The 21,063-nt window shown below is 43.3% G+C and overlaps 1 protein-coding gene across 6 annotated transcripts in view; it reads right to left on the bottom strand.

The window, feature by feature from the left end:
- Nucleotides 1-21,063, bottom strand: part of Bicd1 (BICD cargo adaptor 1) — an 81,849-nt gene that overhangs the window by 10,162 nt on the left and 50,624 nt on the right. For 3 of the 6 annotated variants that reach the window (XM_090319473.1, XM_090319482.1, XM_090319498.1), the window contains exons 5-7: nt 15,517-16,611; nt 13,279-13,430; nt 12,137-12,344 (exon numbers count right to left, since the gene is read on the bottom strand). In XM_090319473.1, the coding sequence (XP_090175599.1) occupies nt 12,137-12,344; nt 13,279-13,430; nt 15,517-16,611 (1,455 nt within the window). Of the gene's footprint in view, nt 1-10,274; nt 10,469-12,026; nt 12,345-13,278; nt 13,431-15,516; nt 16,612-21,063 lie in introns of those variants that run through there. The other 3 variants (XM_090319455.1, XM_090319463.1, XM_090319488.1) reach the window with 3 other exon arrangements.

Below are 21,063 nucleotides of genomic sequence, written 5' to 3'. Positions count from 1 at the left end.
TTTTTTTTGGTCTGTCGTGAGGCTTGAACTCTGGGCCTGAGAGCTGTCCTGGAACTCTTCAGCTCAAGGCTAGTGCTCTACCACTTGAACCACAAAGCCACTTCTAGTTTTCTGCTTGTTAATTCGAGACAAATCTCACAGACTAGACTTTTCTGCCTGGGCTGACTTTGAACCACGATCCTCAGATCTCAGCCTCCTGAGTAGCTAGGAAGACAGGCGTGAGCCATCAGGACTCAGTGAGATTCTTATTTCCAGTTAACCAACAGAAAACCGGAAGTGGCCCTGAGGTTCAGAGAGATAGAGTGCTAGCCTTGAGCAAAAGAGCTCAGGGACTGTGCTTAGACGCTGAAGGTCAAGCACAATGACGAACAACAACAAAACAGTTTCTGATTATCCTCTCCTTGTACTTTAGTGAAAGATCTAGAAAGTCTGAATCACAGCTTCTCAAAGACAAACGTTGGAGCCCTGTAGCTAGGTTTATAGATGGGAGCATAAGCACTTGACTTGGATTTTTCTTTTCCTTTTTTCTTTTTTTTTCTTGGTAAGTCATGAGGCTTGAACTCATGGCCTGGGTGCTCCCTGAGCTTTGTTGCTCAAGGCTAGCACTGTACCATTTTTCTGGTGGTTATTTGGAGATAAAAGAGTCTTACAGCCTTTCATGCCCAGGCTGGCTTTGAACCACAATCCTCAGCCTCCTGAGTAACTAGAATTAGAGGTGCGACTACCAGTGCCTGTCTGGATTTGTTTCTTTATGAGGACTGTATTAAATATTGGGCAGATCAGCTTGAAGAAAGGGGAATTCTTCATCAAAATGCATTTAGGGAAAAAAAAGAAAGAACTGGTACTATGTGATAAAGCATTTTTCTAGTTCATGTTCTGATATCAACTTGCTTTCTTTCTTTTAATTTTTTTTGGGGGGGAGCAATTAGCAACGTAAGGATGCCAGGAGTTTGGCCTAGTGGTAGAGACCTCCCCTAGCATGCATGAAGCCCTGAGTTCGATTTCCCAGAAATACATACACAGAAAAAGCCAAAAGTGGCTCTGTGGCTCAAGTGGCAGAGTGCTAGCCTTGAGCAAAAAGTGTCCAAGGACAGTGCTCAGGCCTTGATTTTTTAATTGCCATTATATGTGTCAAATAACTTTAATACTTAAATCATTCTTCACCAAATCTACAAAAAACAGTTAATAATGTGTTAGTGACAGAACAGAAAAAGTTCATGGAGAATGTATAAACCCCAAGAATATTCTCCATGTAGCCGGGCATAGTGGCTCACGCCTATAATCCTAGCTACTCAGGAGGCTGAGATCTGAGTATCAAGGTTCAAAGCCAGCCCTGGTACAAAAGGACCTTCGACTCTCATTAATCTCTAGAAAACAGGAAGTGGAGCTTGGCTCAAGGATAGGGTGGTAGCCTTGAGCTGAAGAGCTCATGAACAATGTCCAGGCCCAGGGGTAGGGTGGTAGCCTTGAGTTGAAGAGCTCAAGGACAGGGCCCAGGCCGAGTTCAAGTTCTATAACCCACAAAAAAAAAAAAAAGAATATTCTCCATGTAGAAGTAACATGAACATTTAAACAGCTTTATGGATTCCTAAATAAATAGAAATGAAAAACACAGAATTGAGAATTTGGGGGTGGGGGATAATGAGACAAACGAGATAGAAGTAATGTATTAAAAATAAGAGGATGGGACAGACATACATAGATACTAATAGTAGCTTTAAAAAAAAGTTGAAATGGGGCTGGGAGTTTGGCCTAGTGGTAGAGTGCTTGCCTAGCATGCATGAAGACCCAGGTTCGATTACTCGGTACCACAAAACTAGAAAAAAGCTGGAAGTGGTGCTGTGTCTCAAGTGTTAGAGCTCTAGCCTTGAGAAAGTCCAAGGACAGTGCTCAGGCCCTGAGCTCAAGCCCAGGACTGGCACAAAAAAAAAAAAAGTTGAAATGTTTTTCAAAAGGCTAGACTGACATTAACAAGCCATGACTAATGAATGCTCTTGAACGTTTTATAATCAGGGACTTAGAGTAGGCTATCTCAGCCCTTTAGCCAGACACACTATGGGTCTTGTGTCTTTGGTTTTTCTGGTGTGTGTGTGTGTGTTGTGCTGTCCTCGAACTTTTGTGCTCAAGGCTAACACTCTACCACTTTGAGCCACAGCTCCACTTCTGGTTTTCTGGTGGTTAACTGGAGATAAGAGTCTCATGGACTTTCCTGCCCTGGCTGGCTTCAAAACATAATCCTCAGATCTCAGCCTCTTGAACAGCTAGAATTATAGGCACAAGCCACCAGCACTCAGCTAATCTATCTTGTTAGTACATTAGTTTCTTGGAAAGTATCTTCAGATAGAAGGGTATAACCTTCTGGAATACGATCTACCTATTACATCATCAGACATTTTAGTCTTTTTTTTTTTTACATCACTGTTTAACAGAACAAATTAGATTATACATTTATATCCTTCAGAGAAACAATCATTTTTACTTACAAATTTCAGAAAGTAATGCAACAGAATTGTTAAATGCATTAAAACATTGCAATATAGATCAAGCAAGAAACAAAAACCTATGACACAGCTTTAAAAGCATCTAGCTTTTAGCTGGGCACGGTGGCTCACACCTTTAATCCTAGCTACTCCAGAGGCTGAAATCTGAAGATTGTGGTTCAAAGCCAGCCCAGGCACTAAAGACCTTGAGACTCTTACCTCTAATTAACCACTAGAGGGGAAGTACAGCTGTGGCTTGAGGGGTAGAGCGGTAGCCATGAGCTGAAGAGCTGAGGCACAGTGCTCAGGCCCAGAGTTCAAGCCCCATGACCAACCCCCCTCCCCCCCCAAAAATCTAGCTCTTCCAGAAATAAGCATGGATAGTTTATAACACTTTTTAGTGAACAGCATTAAAATGATGTTCAGTAATGAGGAAGCAGAATCTGACTTGTTCAGCAGGAGAGAGGCATTTGTGGGTGCGCACGCACGCACACACACACAAGCTCTAGCATTGTGCTGATTTTGTGGCTTTAACTCAGGGACTTATACCAGCTAGTCTTCTTTCATTCAAGGCTGGCATTCAACCAAGTGCGCCACGGCTCCATTTCTGGCTTTTTGCTGGTTAACTGAAGATAAGTCTCAAGGACTTTCTTGCTTGTATTAAACCTCAAATTTTAATCCTCTGATCTCAGCCACCTGAGCAATCAGGTGTCCAGGTGTGAGCCCCCATCAGCACAGGTGAAAGGCATTTTTAGAGTTCTCCATGACCATGGATCAGAAAAAAATTCCACTCAGCCTGTCCATTTGCTTTTGTAGAACTAGCAGATCAAACAAAGTTTTGAACTCTGAACTTGGGTGCTATCCCTGAACTCTTCTGCTCAAGGCTATGCCCTTCCTCTTGAGCCACAGTGTCACTTCTGATTTGGGGGTGGTTAATTGGGGATTCAAGTCTCATAGAATTACACTTGTTTTTGTGCCAGTTCTGAAAATCAGGAACTGGCACTGACCCTGAGCACTTTTTCTCAAGGCTAGTGCTCTACCACTTGAACCACCGCTCCTTTCCCAGTTTTTGAGGTAACTAATTGCAAAATAAGAATCTCATGGATTTTCCTTCCCAGGCTAGCTTTGAACCTCCATTCTCAGATCTCAGCCTGAGTAGCCAGGATTACAGGCATGAGCCACCAATGCCCAACTCAATTCTATTCCTTTTAGAACATGACTTTATGCTCAGAAATTACCTTCTCAAGACCAATGCCAGTCAGAACACTTAACTCAAGATAAGAAGCTGGCCTGTCTTTCATAAGCTAAATTAATTAGCATACACAAATGAAGCTCACAAGTCATTCATCATCCAAAAGAGTTAAGAGAAAGCCTGGCATGGTGGCTCACACTTGTAATGCTAGCTACTCAGGAGGCTGAGCTCTGAGGATCACAGTTCAAAGCCAGCCTGGACATGGAAGTCCATGAGATTTTTTTTATCTCCAAATAACCACCAGAAAACCAGAAATGATTCTGTGGCTTAAAGTGGTAGAGCCCTGGCCTTGAGCTGATGAGCTCAGGGACAGTGCCCAGGCCCAGCATTCAAGCCCCACAAACAACAACAACTAATAATACTAATATAGATGTTAATCAAACTATAACTTGAATCCACTAAACACTTCAATTATTACAACAGACAAGAAACATTCGAGACACAACTCAATGGAATGTGATTTTTCTTATTCAATTGTTCTTCATTTTCTTTTTCTTTCTTTCTTTCTTTTTTTTTTTTTGCCAATCGTGGGCTTGAGCTCAGGGCCTGAGCACTGTTCTTGGATTTTCTCAAGGTTAGAGCTCTACCACTTCAGCCTCAGCACCATTTCTAGCTTTTTTCTATGTATGTGGTACCAAGGAATCGAACCTGGGTCTTCATGCATGCTAGGCAAGCACTCTACCACTAGGCCAAACTCCCAGCCCTGTTCATTTTCTTTAAGTATGGCCACACACACAAAAAAAAAATCATGCTAGAAAATATTCTGAGAAATTCAAGTATCCGTTCTGTAAATTTGTGGATCTGAAAACCATAGATTTTCATCACTGCTCTTTCTTTCTTTCTTTCTTTCTTTCTTTCTTTCTTTCTTTCTTTCTTTCTTTCTTTTTTTCTTGCTTGCTTGCTTGCTTTCTTGCTTGCATTCTCTGCTGGGGGTTGGACTCAGGGCCTGGGCACTGTCCTTGAGCTTTCTATCCTTGAGTCACAGCACCATTTCTGGCTTCTGGCTATTTCTGTGTATATGGTACCAAGTAATCCAACCCAGGGTTTTGTGCATGCTAGGCAAGCACTCTATCATTAGACCATACTCCTGGCTGACCTTTTTTCTTTGTTTTTATTTTTAAGAAATCCTTGCCAAAAATCCTTGCCAAGGCTCATGCCTGTAATCCTAGATATTCAGGAGGCTGAGATCTAAGGATTGCAGTTCAAAGCCAATGCAGGCACAAAAGTCCATGAGACTTTAATCCCCAAATAACCACCAGAAAACCGGAAGTGGTGCTCAAGGGGTAGAGCGTTCAAGTGGTAGAGCACTAGCCTTGAGCTGAAGAGCTCAGGCACAGTGCTCAGGCCCAGTGTTCAACCCTCACAAATCGATCAAAAAAAAAAAAAAAGAAAGAAAGAAAGAAAAGGAGAAAGAAAAGAAATCCTTGTTAACAGTTTTTGGAGGAAACCACACAGAAACTCCAACACTAAGCCAAGTGTTTCATCATGTTCTGTGTTCCTACATGTAAATCAAACATAACTTAAAGGAAGAGAACTATGTTCAAACAGTATCTATTTCTTAAAAAATCCACATTTATATAAGGTAACCTTTTTCAAGAAAAAAAAAAACCAAAGGATTTACAATGACAAGCTTCATCTAATGTAAAAGGATTTGATTTGTAGAAACTTAATTTAAATACATAGCTATTTAGGAATAAATCTAAGGAAAACAAGGCTCACCTACAAGTTTATCACCAACTTACCTCTTTTTGCTTTTGATGTCAAGTAGTGCATTAAAAGAGAAAAAAATTTATGTTTATCTGATGCTGATGTCACTAACATAATGACTTATTCTGTAAATACCTACTATATGGTTTTCAAAGGATGTTATGAATAAAGATTAGGTAAGGGCTCTCTGGATAGCCAGAAACAAACAAAAAAAGCATTTGTTGTGCACTCTGTAACACACTCATTGGAAAGTCTGCACCAGGGATCTGGTTACCATTTGGTCGGAAGCAGATGACTATTACACCGGAAGCAGATGGTACCATTGGGTGGGAAGCAGAATGGTAACCGTTGGCCCAAAGCAGATAGTATCATTTGACCAGAAGAGGATGCTATACCACCTCCCTAGAAGAGGATGGTACCATGGGACGAGATGTAGAATGTTACCACTGGACCAGAAGCAGAATGGTAATATCTAACCGGAAGGAGATGGTACCATTTGACTAGAAGCAGATATTATCATTCAGTGGGAAGCAGATGGCACTTATTCCTACCTTCAGTTTCTACTTAAGTTCTGATGACACCCACCCACAACACACTGGTCGTGCATTTGTACTACATATTATTTTAAATGCAGTGAAGGACTGGGAGGGAAGGAAGTTGGGCACGGTGGCTCACGCCTGTAATCCTAGCTACTCAGGAGGCTGAGATCTGAGAATAAAGGTTCAAAGCCAGTCCGGGCACAAAAGGATCTGAGACTCGTATCTTCAATTAACCTCTAGAAAATGGGAAATGGGGCTTGGCTCAAGGGTAAGGCAGAAGCCTTAAGCTGAAGAGCTCAGGGACAGCACCCATGCCCAAGAGTTCAGGCCCCACAAACCACAAAAAAAAAAAAAAAGTGAGGACTAAAAATAATGAATGTGGGGCCAGGAACTTGGCCTAGTGGTTAAAGTGCTTGCCTAGCAAGCACGAAGACCCGAGTTCGATTCCTTGGTACCACATATATAGGAAAAGCTGGAAGTGGTGCTGAGGCTCAAGTGGTAGAGTTCTAGCCTTGAGAAAGTCCAAGGACAGTGCTCAGGCCCTGAGCTCAAGCCCAGGACTGGAAAAAAAAAATGAATGTGGCTTAGTGGTAGAATGCTTTGTCTAGCATGCATGAAGCCCTGGGTTGGAATCCTCAGTACCACATAAACAGAAAAAGCTGGAAGTGTGGAAGTGGCACTAAGATTCAAGTAGTAGAGTGCTAGCCTTGAGCAAAAGAGACCCAGGGACAGTGCCCAGGCCCTGAGTTCAAACCCCAGAACTAGTGAAAAAAATGGGAGAGTGCATGCATGGCCCTGCATTCAAGCCCCTGTATCAGAAAAAAATAAGTTTAATTAAGTTGATAGTTCTATCCTAAAATCAATAAACCAATGGCTATATTCTGACATAAATCTTTTTTTTTTTTCCAATCCTGGGCTTGAGCTCAGGGCCTGAGCACTGTCCTTGGACTTTCTCAAGGCTAGAGCTCTACCACTTGAGCCTCAGCATCACGTCCAGCTTTTTTCTATGTATGTGTACCGAGGAACTAAACCCAGGTCCTCGTGCATGCTAGGCAAGCACTCTACCACTAGGCCAAACTCCCAGCCCTCTGACATAAATCTTTAAATGCAGGATTCTGCAATCCTGGACATTACTTTTAAACCATTTCTTTAAGCGGCGCAATGATGACTCTCCTCACGTCCTGAGAACATTCTAAAACCAAGGCAGTTACATGAGAATGCCTCCCCAACTGGCACAGTGAAGTGACAAAAACAATCTAATGTCAAAAAGGAAAGAAAGAAAAGAATAAAGAGAGATAGAGAGAAAAAGGTCCTGTAGTAGCAGTTTAGTAACAGCTAAAACAATGAAAATTTGGGCTTTTATTAGTGATTTTAAACTTCATCAGTGACTTTCATTTTAGCTGAGAGGTGATACTGGAAGGGCAATAAATGAAGGAGTTATATGGCATCTTCCCAACTTTATACTTTAGGAAATATGAATTAATCATTCATTTATGTTTGTTTCTGTGTCAGTCCCAGGACTTGAACTCAGGACCTGTGTACTGTCCCTGAGCTCTTTTGCTCCAGGCTAGTGCTCTATCACTTTGAGTCACAGCTCCATTGCCAGTTTTCTGGTGGTTAGTTGGAGGTCAACATCTCATGGACTTTTCTGCCCAGGCTTGCTCTGAACTGTAATGCTCAGATCTCAGCCTTCTGAGTATCTAGAATTATAGGTGTGAGCCACTGGCTCACATATCTGTGCCCTTAAACATTCTGGGAAGTACTCTACCACAGAACTAGTGCTGTGTGTGTGTGTGTGTGTGTGTGTGTGTGTGTGTGTGTGTTGGTCTAAGAGCTTGAACTGGGTAACTGGGCACTGTCCTTGAGATTTTTTTTGTCTTATTATAGAATTCTACCACTTAAGCCACAGCTACATCTCCAACTTTTTAATTATAAATAAGAATCTCATCAACTTTTCTGCTCAAGCTGGCTTTGAACTTCAGTATTTAAGATCTTAGCCTCCCGAGCAGCTAGTATTACAGGCATGAGCCACTGGTACTCAGCTAATAGTAAAGAATTTAGATCACATAACTAAACACCTGTTCACCTAGTCTAACTACTCTTAGAGTAAAAGGCACTTATAGTGTGTATACAGTAATATAAAGATTTGAATGGAAAATAGGAAAAACATTTAATGAGATTAATTACTTCACTAATATACATCTTTCCTTTTGGGGAGGAATACTAGGATTTAAACTCAAGACCCATGGACTCCTTCGGCTGCTTGCTCTGTGACACTTTACCACTCTAGCCATGACTCCAGCCCTGCTTTTTGCTGGTTATTTTGGAAATGGAGTCTCTTAGACTTTTCTGTCTGGCTTTGCCTGAAACCATGATCCTCCAGCTCTCCGCCTCTCAAATAGCTAGGATTACAGGTCTGAGCCACCAGCTCCTGGCTCTAGTATCCTCTTTTTGACAGCAGCCTTAGAATGCAGCCCAAACCATAAAGATGTTTAACTTTCTCTTCTTCTTTTTTTCTTTTTAAAATTTTTTGCCAGTCCTGGGTCTTGAGCACTGTCCTTGGGCTTTCTCAAGGCTAGCACTCTACCCCTTGAGCCACCACACCCCTTCTGGATTTTTCTGTATATGTGGTACCAAGGAATCAAATCTGGGTTTTCATGCATGCTAGGCAAGAACTTTACCACTCGGCCAAACTCCCAGCCCCACGATGTTTAACGAACTTTCTTCCTTTCTTTCTTTTTTTCTTTCTCTCTCTCTCTCTTTTTTTTTTTTACAATGTTTAACTTTCTAACTTGTGATCTGGGTCTTGAGGAACAAACAGGGCAGGTGAGCAGGAGGTAGGAAGATGCCTACAGCTGCGCCTAACCCCCTAACCAACAGTGAACCATCAAGGTAGAGTGACCGATGCAGAACTAACACCGGAATGATGTTTAAAGTAGAATAAATGGAGATAAAAAGATGAAATAGAAAAGGGGAAAGGCTTATGATACAGTAGGAATGGTTTTCACAATGCAATGACAATGATGTCAAACAGATATTCACATAGACAAGGACCAAACAGATCAAACATAACCAAATGAAGATGCTTTGTTAATATTTATTCATCTCAACCGTTTTGATAGGCCAATAAGATAAGAGACTACAAACAAACACAACAGAAATCATTTATTAAGCACACCACTGTCTATCCTAAAGGCAGGTAGATAGGACTGTTAAACCCATTTGAAACACTAAAAATAATTTTTGTGGGTTTTATCCAAGTTAGATGCCCTGATTAATTGTTAATACTTTGGTGGTTCACAGAATATTCCAGATATCTTCTGAAGGGAATTCTGGAAGCAGACATAGCTGGGAGGGGAACTGCGTGCATGAGGGTGTGTGTGTGTGTGTGTGTGTGTGTGTGTGTGTGTATGTGTGTGTATGTGTGTGTGTACACCTCCTTGGCCTATAATGCCATTCCAATGCATTTTTCATTTATATTTCTTCCTTTTGTGAGAACATTAAGAATTAATCAACTCTGTGCTGTAAGTTATCCTACCACTTACTTGAATCCCAATCCTTACACTGGATTTCCTATATCACATGAGAAAGGTACTAAAGTGTCCAAGGTTCATGTTTCTACAAAGGAAAATTAAGGTCAAATTGAAATAAAAGAAGTTAGGAAGTAAAACTGAATTAAAAAGAAAAAGCAACAATACCAACTAACTTGCAAAGGTGGCAAACTCAAAGGCTACACTAAAGGCCTGGACAGAATAGAAAAACAGCAGGCCGGAAGTCTAAGAGGAAATGGTAGAGACTGGCAAAGGTGGAGACTGGTCCTCACAGCCATAGCCAGCACGTGACTGGGCCAGGCTAACGACATACGTGAACGTAAGCGTGTCCTGATCACATGACAGAGGGGACAGGCTGAGTCACTGCAAAAGGCCTGTGACAAAATCGAGTTCCCTTCGCTGAAATTACAGCACAGATGACAAGACTGAAACACAAAACTCTGACCACATCTGTCTTGCAAGGTTCGCTAGCTCAAATTGCACAGTCCTCTCGCCCATTCCTTCCAAGTCTTCCTTTTTCCTCCCTGGCTGTTAGCTAAGAAGCCCTCTGCACACTTCTCACAGCTGCAGTCAAGAAGGAACTTTCTAGTTCTATAGGAAGAAGTTTTTGAGCTAAGTGGGTAGTAGGAATTTGTAACTCCTCAAGGTCTGACTCCAGGGATTTAAGGGGGAGCAGGGGCTGGGAGGAGGGGGAGTCTATTCAACTACCATTGCAGTCACATGCACCCAAGGAAAAAATGTTTACCTGGTAGAGCCACGGTTAACCTTTTTTCCTTGCTGAGTCGGTGCCCTTGGATGAATTCACTCATGGAAGGGGGGCCTTTCAGAAGAAATGACTCACTGGAGGTGGGGTCGGGGGGAACTCTTAATAAATTCTGTAGGTAAGGAGCCCCGGCAGTCCTGGGAAGGCTCTGATCACAAAGGGAAGGTGAAAATTGTCTTGCAGGAGATCCAAGAAAAAATACACATAGGAAACAAAAGAGTTTTACTTTAATTACCTTTCAACGCCTCACCAGTGATCACATTATTTCTATCGCCACTTCATTAAAAACAATTTTTTTGGTGCCAATTTTGGGACTTCAACACAAGGCCTGAGCACTGTCCCTGAGTTTTTTCTGCTCAAGGCTAGTAGCGCTCTACCACTTAAGCCACAGCTCCACTTCCAGGTTTTTGATGGTTACATGGAGATTAGAATCTCATGTCTTCCTGCCCAGGGTGGCTTTGAACCACAATCCTTAGATCTCAGTCTCCAAATAGACAGGATTGCAGGCATGAGCCACTGGTACCTGGCTACTTAATTTTTGTGTGTGTATATATATTTAAGTTTTAACATCAAGATAGAACCCATTTTGGAAACTTCTTTTTTTGGATACTGGAAAAGATATTTAGTATATATGTAGTCAATTTGAACCACCAATAAAAACTACTGGTATTCTTTGATTTTTTTTAAAAGTCCTAAAATAATCCTGAAGCATATTTGACCTGTAAAAATAAGATGTATAACTTAATAGCCAGGATTCTTTTGGTGGGGGGGAGGGATGTCACAAAATCAGGCCACTGAAAGCTTGCAAGTGCTTCTATAAGCAATATTCACATGCCAAATGGAAAAAAAAAAGCATACAATCTTAAGCAAAGAGTTCAAAATAGTGCCCAGGCCCTGAGTTCAAACCCCAGAACTGGCACAAAAGGAAAACAAAACAAGACATAAAAACTTGTTCTTATAAAAAGGACCATCCATTTTCCAATCTACCTAAACATAAGCATACTTTTAAAATCAGAGCAGACTGAGTGGTACAGACAAGAATTCTCTTAATAAACAGATTCAGATCCTATCTCCGTTGAAGAGTAATAATTCCATTTCTGGAAGATAGGGGGTTCAATGACATTTAAAATGATAGCCTGTCTTGGACATAGATTATTATTATTAGTGCCAATACTGGGGCTTGAACTTCAGGGCCTACCATTCTTACTTGGCTTTTTTTTTTACTCAAGATTACCGCTCTACCACTTGAACCATACTTCCAGTTGTTGGCTTTTTTGCTGATTAATTAGAGATAAGAAACTCACTGACTTCCCTTCCTGGGCTGGCTTTGAACCTCGATCCTCAGATCTCAGCCTCCTGAGTAGCTAGGATTCCAGGCGTGAGCCACTGCACCTGGCCACAGGATGGTTCATGTTTTACATTCATCTTTTTCTACCTATCCATTGTTAAGCTGGAGACAAGAGAAAGATACTCTTGATACATACCAAGCCAACATAGGACCAGGCAATCAAATAATAATGAATCATAGTTAATCAGGAGTTGGGACTGGCAAAAAAAGGAACACAGAAACACAATTCTTCTCTGCTTTTCATCTGGAGACACCAACACAAGCAAGTCCCACTGAAAGTCCAGCTCCCCCTTCCCCTCTCCCCTTCCCTACCCATTCTCCACCATAAGAACCCCGTTAATCAAAGCCTGACCACAGGTCATAGTGTGCAAATCACTCAGGCATACCTTTTCCTCTGAGTGCCAGGGCCGACCCTCGAGCTGGGTGTCTGTGAGTGCAGCCTATGCAGGGGGTAAGTGTGTACGGTGGGCAGGGTGGCTGGAACCGCCTCACTTACTTTAGGACTGCCGAGCTTGCTCTTCCCCAGTTTGCCCTTGGTGCGTCGTGACTGCTCATGGTCAAACTCTAAGTCCTCCAGTCGCTGGGTCAGGGCAAGTTTTTGCTGAATAGCCATGCGCAACAAAGTGTTCAGCGTCTTCTTCTCGTCCTCTGCGGCCGCTAACTGCCGCTGCATCTCATCCAGCTGTGTTACATACTCATCACATCTGGAACCCCAAACAGAGCAGTGCATCAGCAGGAGACAGGGCAGGGTAGGGGTGGCAACATGACTGGATCTGAAGGGAACGTGTTCAGAGCTGCCCTCAACTGCAGCTTCAGGAACCTGAGGTCCCCTGAATGTCATTACATGCCCTAAATTATGATGGCACCAGTGGCTCATACCCGTAATCCCAGCTACTCAGGAGGCTGAAAACTGAGGATGGCGGTTCAAAGGCAGCTTACGGCAGGAAGTTCTGTGAGACTCTTATCTCTAATTACATTTTAAAAAATACCAAAAAGCTGGAAGTGGAGCTGTGATTCAAGTTGTAGAGCACTAGCCTTAAACACAAAAGCTCAGGGACAGTGCCCAGGCAATGAGTTCAAACCCCAGGGCCGTGAGCTCTTTCTTAGCTTATTTTGCTCAAGACTAGTGCTCTACCACTTGACCCGCAGCTCCACTTCCATTTTTCTGGTGGTTAATTAGAGATAAGAGTCTCACAGACTTTCATGTTGGGGCTAGCTTTGAACCTCGAACCTCAGATCTTGGCCTTCTGAATAGCTAGGATTATAGGTGTGCGCCACTAGTGCCTGGCCTTATAGATTTTCTCTTTTTTTCTTTCTTTTTTGCTGGTCTTGGGGCTTGAAGTCAGGACCTGGGCAGTATCCTTGAGCTTCCTTTGTTCAAGGCTAGCACTCTACCACTTGAACCTCTGCACTACTTCCAGGTTTTTCTCTGCATGTGGTACTATGTAATGGAACCCAAGGCTTCATGAATGCTAGGCAAGCACCCTACCACTAAGCCACATTCCCAGCCCTTCTCTTATATTTTCTTCCAGCTCTTTTGTCCTGGAGTAGACAGCCAGCGCCATGCATAAAGACACACCTGTGACTTTGGCAGTGTCCCTCCGAGGTGTCACCCCGAAGAGGACAAGAAGGAATTACCTTGTGGCAAACATGGCTCTCAAGGATGAGAAGGTGGCCGCGTCTTCTTTCAAAGCCTTCAGTTCATTCCTGAGTTTCGTCATCGTTTCGGTCACCATTGCCTTTTCATTTTCATACTTGTTCTTCAGATTAGCAAGGGCTACCTCAGCGGTCTGAAGCAGAAAAGTCCACCGCACAGCCGGTCAAGCGCGTGTATTCATGGGCCTGCCAGTGCCTCTCATCCAGGGACAAGGAACAAAGGAAGCTACTTCTATTTTTTCTTTCTTTCCTTTTTTTAATTTTTGTGCCAGTCCTGGGCTTGAACTCAGGGCCTGGGCAATGTCCCTGAGCTTCTTTTGCTCAGTTAGCACTCTACCAACTTGAGCCACAGTGCCACTTCTGGGTTTTCCTGTGTATGTGGCACTGAGGAACGGAACGCAGGGCTTTATGCATCATAGGCAAGGGCTCTACTACTAAACCACCAGCCCCGCTAATTATAAACACATACATTGGGGGCCGGGAGTTTGGCCTAGTGGTTAAAGTGCTTGCCTAGCATGCATGAAGACCCGGGTTCGATTCCTCGGTACCACATACATAGAAAATAAGCCGGAAGTGGTGCTGAGGCTCAAGTGGTAGAGCTCTAGCCTTGAGAAAGTCCAAGGACAGTGCTCAGGCCCTGAGCTCAAGCCCAGGACTGGCAAAAAAAAAAATAATAAATAATAAAATAAACACATACATTGGACATAAAGGAAAGTTTTCTCTTTTTCCTTTTGTGCCAGTACTGGGGTCTGAACTTGGGGCCTGAGTATGGTACTTTACACTAAGGCTTTTGTGCTTCAGGTCGATGCTCTACTACTTGAACCACAACCCTACTGGCATTTTGGTGTTTCATTGGAAATAAGAATCTCATAGAGTTTCCTGCCTGGGTTGGCTTTGAAACACAACGCTCAGATCTCAGCTTCCTGAGTAGCTAGGATTTTAAGTGTAAGCTATCAACGCCTAACAATGAATGTCTTTTTAAATGTCAAATCACGCTGTAAAATGATATTGTGTTAAAGTGCCCTAAAAATTGCCCAGCTGTAAGTTCATCAGTGTCAAGGGTAATGGTCAGGACAGTAGTCAATAGACACTTCATGCAGATTGATAAGGGGTAGAGGTTTCAGCCATGGTGGGAGCCCAAGTTACACTTTATCCAAGAAAGCTTTTATAAACAAGTTAAAAAAAGAGGGAGAGAGAGTACACATTCCTAATGAAATATATTACAAACCAAATATTTTTGTGCCATGCTGTGTGGACCTGAAACATCGACTAAAAGACATAAATAGGGCCAGTAGCTTATGTCTGTAATCCTAGCTACGCAGGAGGCTGAGATCTGAGGATTATAGTTCCAAGTCAGCCCGGGCAGAAAAGTCCATGAGACTCTTATCGCCAGTTAAATAACCAGAAAACTGTGGCTCAAAGTGGTAGAGCATCAGCCTTGAGCCCTGACTGAGTTCAAACCCAAGGACCAGCTCCAAGAGAGAAACAGAGAGAGAGAGAGAGAGAGAGAGAGAGAGAGAGAGAGAGAGAGAGAGAGAGAGAGAGAGAGAGAGAAACAGAGAGAGAGAGAGAGAGAGAGAGAGACCCTAATTGTGTATCGTGGACTGTCTAGACACTGACATTTTCTACTCCATTAAGGTAATGGTCAAAATAAAAGTTCCACTTTGCCCTTAGCTGGGTACATGAGATGTATGGAGTGCAAGTTATAGTAGCACTTAGAGTAAAGCCATCGCAGGGAACTCAGGGAACAGATGAGGAGAACCAGAAAGCTGAACTGAGGTGTGCAAGGATGGGGGGAGAAGGACAGGAGCACTGACTAAAACATTTGCCTTCTCTCTCATTCTCTATCATCACTACCACTTCTGTTTCCTAACACTGCTTGCATTCGTATCAAGCAATTTCGTGGTAGGGAGGAGAGATTGCTGGTAGCAGGGCAGGATTTGAACTCGGGGCCTTTTTGCACTAGCCACCGGCGCCTGGTTCTTTCTGGACTTTTTGACGTTAAGTCTGGTGCTCTACCATTTGAGCCACATCTCCATTTCTGACTTCTTTTTTGCTGGCTAACTGGAGATAGTCTCATGGGTTTTTCTACCCAGGCTGGCCTTGAACTTGACCCTCAGATCTCAGCCTCCCGAGTAGCTAGGATTACAAGTGTGAGCCAGGAACTTTTCAGTGAAGTCATCTTGCACTAGCATGCTGATGCAGGCAGACAGGAATTACCTGTTTGTTGGCCTTCAGTACAGCCCGCAGCGTGGCAATCTGCTCCCGCTTTGTGCTCAGCAAGGACTTGAGCTTGAGGATCTCTTCCATTAAGGCTTCTTTGTCTTTGTCAATCATGGGAGCCAGCTCCCGAGCCGCCGCCCTCTGCCGGGACAGCTGCAAGGACCTGTCCACTGCCTTCTGCAAATGCTTGATCTGATCTCGAATAATGGCGTTGAGGTTGTAGATATTCATGGGTTCCTTGCGAATGTCACTTGTGTCTAACACTGGAGAGGAAGGGGGAGCGGTAATGACGGGGGAGATTGTGGGGGTCTTTGTGGGGCTCGGCTCTTTGCTGGCCTCGGGGTTTTCTTTGGGACCTGGATCGGATGAGCTCTTGGGGTCTACTGCAGTTGTCACCCCTCGCCTGGCGAGCCGCGGTGACAAAAGTCCCCTGGGGTCATCTGGCCCTTTCAGACTGCCACTCCGGGTGACTCTGCTTTGTCTGTAATAATCGAGCATCACCCTGTTGGGAGTCTCATTGTTACACAGACACACGTGGTGGTAAAGCTGCGCCAGCTCCTCGCTGAACGTGACCAGCTCATCCTGGGCTGTGTTCAGTGTATTGTGATTTTCGTTGGCGATGTTGGTCATCTTTTGCAGCTCTTTCTCCATGTGTGCCATCTGCTCTCCACTCTCCTTGGTGGTCTTCTCTAAGTTTGTCACCTGCTCGTCGTACATCTGGATCTTACTCTCGTACTTGGCCTTGTCTTCTGTGTAGTTCTCCACCGATTTATTATATTTCTCTTTTAAGGCCTTAATCTCTGCTTTCAAGTCAATCACCTCGGTGACCGCCACCCGGTATTTGCATTCGAGAATCTCTAAGCCGTTGATGTCAACTTCATAGTCGTGGGCCGCCTCTGCCGAGTCCCGGCCCTTCTCTCCATCCAGCTCTGCTTTTAGCTCCTTGCTGCTCTGCAGGCCTCTCATGGCATTCACGTGCTCCGTGAGCCGGTGGACTCGCTCGTGCTGCTCTGTCAATGCGCCTTTGGTGTGCTCCAGCTGGGTCTGTGACTCTTGCAGGTTGGCCAGGAGAATGGCTTTCTCCCGCTCTACCTGCAACGCAAAAGACAGCCTCTGAATGGCTTCAATGCCGTGAGGAGTGGGAGCCCATAAACACTGACATGCTCAAAAAAAAAAGAAAAAAAGCTAGCAAGTTAGGTGTTGGTAGCTCACCTGTCATTCTAGCTACTCAGGGAGCGATCTGAGAATCGCAGTTCAAAGCCAGCCCAGTCTATAAGACTCTTATCTCCAATAAATTACTCAGAAAAAGGTGAAAGTGGCACTGGGGCTCAAGTGGTCGAGTGCTAGCCCTGAGCACAAAAAGGCTCGGCGACAGCACCCATGCCCTGAGTTCTAGACTCAAGTCCAGAAACAAAACAAAACTATAGTTGTGCTGGATGCCAGAACTCCTGCTTATAATCTTAGCCACTCAGGAGGCCAAGATCTGAGGATTGAGGTTCAAAGTCAGTCTGGGCTGCAAAGTCCTTGGAACTCTTATCTCCAGTGAACCAGCAAAAAACTGGAAGTGGAGCTGTATATAGTTCAAGTGGTAGAGTGCTAGCTAGCCTTGAGCAGAAAAGCCGAGGGAAAATAGCCAGGCCCTGAATTTAAGCCCTAGGACTATACAAAAAATAAAATGAAATTTAAAAAACTGTAGCAGAACCGATGTTCCCTTGATTTGAAATTAACAGGGTGGGTTTCCTTTCCTTTCCTTTTCTTTCCTTCCTTTTTTGTACTGGTACTAGAGCTTGACCTCAGAGCCCGGGCACTGTCCTTTAACTTTTCGCTTAAGGCTACCCCTCCACCACAGCTCCACTTTTTTGCTAATCAATTGAAGATAAGAGACTTATGGACTTTCCTGCCCAGGCTGTCTTGGAACTGTGATCCTCAGATCTGAGAGTAGCTAGGATTACAGGTGTGATCCACCAGCACATGGCCTACTCAGCAATTTTGAAGTTATTCTAAAAAGTATGTAACTCACAATATGGTATTTGATGGAAAGCAAATCCATTTGAATTTTTCATAAAGGAAATGGAGAATCTATATATTTCAATTATTGGCATTATGAACAATCTCAGTAGAAATGGAGTCCAGGGTGTTTTTGCTCTTTTTTTCCTCCTTGAAATTTCAATGACCTTCTTCTAAAAGCCTCAATATACTTCATTAGTGGACATGACAAAGCTGTTTCCAAAAGCCCTACAATAGGAAAAGCCTTTGGAGAAAACCAAAATCAACAGTGACGCAAGGTTGTTTCAGAGGGAAAAGTGTTCTGATAAACGAAAGGCATAGTGGGCACTTGTGCCCACACCTGTAATCCTAGCTACCCAGGACGCTCAGCTCTGAGGATCGCAGTTCGAAATCAGGTTGAGGAGAAAAGTACCGGGGAAACTTATCTCCAACTAACCAGCAAAAGCTGGAAGTGGAGGTGGGGTTCAAGTGATAGAGCACCAGTCATGAGCTGTGAAAAAAACAAGCAAGAACACAAGGAAGGCCCTGGGCTGGGAGTTTGGCCTAATGATAGCGTGCTTGCCTAGTATGTACGAAGATCTGGGTTCAATTCCTCAGTACCACATACATAGAAAAAAAGGCAGAAATGGTGCTGAGGTTCAAGTGGTAGAGCTCTAGCTTTGAGAAAGCCCAAGGACAGTGACCAGGCCCTAAGTTCAAGGCCCAGGACTGGCAAAAAAAAAAAAATCAGGGCTGAGAGCATGGCCTAATGTAGCATGCTCACCTAGTATGCACAAAGCCCTGGGTTTGATTCCCTAGAACCACATACACAGAAAAAGCCAGAAGTGGCACTGTGGCTCAAATGGCAGAGCTCTAGCCTTGAGCAAAAAGTGCCCAAGGACAGTGCTCAGGCCCTGAGTTCAAGCCCCAGGACTGGCAAAAAAAAAAATCAATTGAGTAGGAAATGGTATCTATCTAAATTTATATTAGTATATATTATACATTGATATATTGTATACATAATTATATATTATTTACAATATACAAATGTAACCACATACATATGTTTCTATAAATATAACAAATAACAAAATTATGATCAATAGAAATGTATATTTATATGTGCATATATTTCATAAAATATATTTACATACATCATATATTATATATGTGATATTATATACTGTATTGTCCAATATATGTTTATGTATTATGTAGGTATATATTATATAATATATATGCCTGACTGAGACCTTTTCCCTAGATAATTAAGGTGATCTAGCCAAAAAAATATTAAATTACTAGGTTACAGGTGAATGTATAAGCTTCCAGCATTCTATCAAGGTTCTGTGTACTCTAAATGGGATGTGGATTTCCAAGCGCAAGTGTTCAGACCATCCTAGCTTCCTTGTGCTTTTCATGAATAAATGCGGTGTACTTTTAAGTTAAAAATGACGTTATATTTTAAGTGCCACTATTTTCATCTCCATTTGTAGACGAAGACATTTGTATCTAAGAGACTTGCTGAGTTAATTATAGTCTTGTATCATGACTAAGAATAGCTACTTATTCCTCTTCTTTTAGTCTTCTTTCTGGAACGGAGGGATTTTTTTAGGGGTATTGCAGGTTATGTGGCCAGAAAAACTATGTGGCACATGTAAAATATAGCATAAAAATACAATATATGTTAGTCCTTACTGCTGTCAGTATGCCTTCCTGAAGTTATTTTTAGTTGCGTTGTTTTAGTGTTAATATATTTGCATGTAACTGACTAGATTCATGAAAGAACAAAGAAAAGATAACCAAAATTCCTATTAGAACGTGTGTGTGTGTGTGTGTGTGTGTGTGTGTGTGTGTGTGTGTGCGTGTGCGCGCGCGCGCTGTTCCTAAGACTTGAACTTTGGGCCTGGGCACTGTCTCCAAGCTTTTGTGCTCAAGGCTTGTGTTCTACCTCTTGAGGCACAGCTACACTTTCAGTTTTCTTTTTTCTTTTTTTAATGCTGATTTGGAGATAAGCCTTTCCTGACTGGGATGGCTTTAAACTGTGAGATCCTCAGATCTCAAGTCTCCTCAATAACTAGGAGTACAGGTGTGAGCCCAGGCCTTCCCTGCACCCTCCTTTTTTTCTTCTTTGAGTCAGTCAATGCAACACAGGCTAGTCTAAAATTTTCAATTTTCCTATCAGTTGGGATTACAGAAATGCGTCTACATGCCCAAGCCACATTTTCCTTACCTTTGGTCATCTCCGATCTTAGTTATTCTAATAACGTGGGAATGCAGACAGGCATCTATCCTGTGCACTGACTTCAATGCCTCTGGTTCTCTTCCCAGAAGCAGGACTGAGGAATCACATGGTACTTCTATGTTTAGGTTTTGTTGAGTCATCTGACTCTCAACACCTGAATGATCAGTATCATTCTTATAGCAACCTAAGTACAGTTCGTGTGTGTGTGTGTGTGTGTGTGTGTGTGAGTGCGCGCGTGCGCAAAGAGAAATATGACCCATATAATATTCTTCTTTGTTGTTGTTGGTCATGGGGCTTGAACTCTGGGCCTGGACACTGTCCCTGAGCTCTTTAGCTCAAGGCCAGTGCTCTACCAGTTTGAGCCACAGTGCCACTTCTGGCTTTTTGTTAAAGCTGGGGCCCGATCTCCATCTCTGAGGCCTCATTCTGGCTCAGCGGCCATTAATGGGCTTTGGCCAGGCATTCCTCGCAGTCCTTGCATACCTCTCTTGAGGTCCTCAGCCCTCGCACGTTCCTGCACGGGTCCTGCCCAGAACCTAAACGTTTGCCCTGACCCTTAGTGATAGCACGGTGGCCCTCTTCCTATTGGCTAGCTTCCCAATTCCCATTCCCTCTCTCCCCACAGTATATAACTAAGTCCCTGAAGCAATAAACCTGAGATCTGCTGCGCTTTCATGGCTGACACAGCTCCTGGCTCAGTGTGGTTTTCTCCCTGGTAATTGGGGGAGGGCTGGGTCATGGATACTTGCCATCTCGTTAGGCTCTGGAGGACTTCAGGCTGACCCTGGGTGTCCCTCTCATACCCCTGTTGCTGGAGAGCAGCAAGAGTTAATTCAAGATAAGAATCTCACCAACTTCCCTGCCCAAGCTAGCTTTGAACTGAGATCCTCAGACCTCAGCCTCCTGAGTAGCTAGAATTACAAGTGTGAGCCACTGGCACCTGGCCCCTCTGGTCATTCTTACAGGAAAAAAGAAGAAAGAAAATTATCTTTAATAGAGTACAGCCAAATATAACATGGACCCATTTCTTCAATAGCAACCAGGTTACAACAAAGCACTAATTTATATTTTACAGAAACATTGTTGTTTTCTCACACTGTATGTGAAATTATGTTTTTTGGCAGTAATAGGATTTGAACTCAGGGCCTGAAACTCTTGCTTGTCTCTCTTGCTCACAGCTGGTGTTCTAACCAGTTGTCCTATACCTCCAGACAAGTGTTTTGCTGGTTAACAGGAGTCAAGAGTCTCATGGATTTGACTACCAAGCTGCCTTTGAACCTCCATCCTCTGTATCTCAGCCCCTTAAGAAGTTA

Source organism: Megascapheus bottae, chromosome 2 (genome assembly GCF_031878675.1).
Source record: "Megascapheus bottae isolate mThoBot1 chromosome 2, mThoBot2.hap1, whole genome shotgun sequence".
Classification (NCBI taxonomy): Eukaryota; Metazoa; Chordata; class Mammalia; order Rodentia; family Geomyidae; genus Megascapheus; species Megascapheus bottae.
Note: the sequence above shows the minus strand (reverse complement) of the source record. Positions and strands in the feature narration are given on the sequence as shown.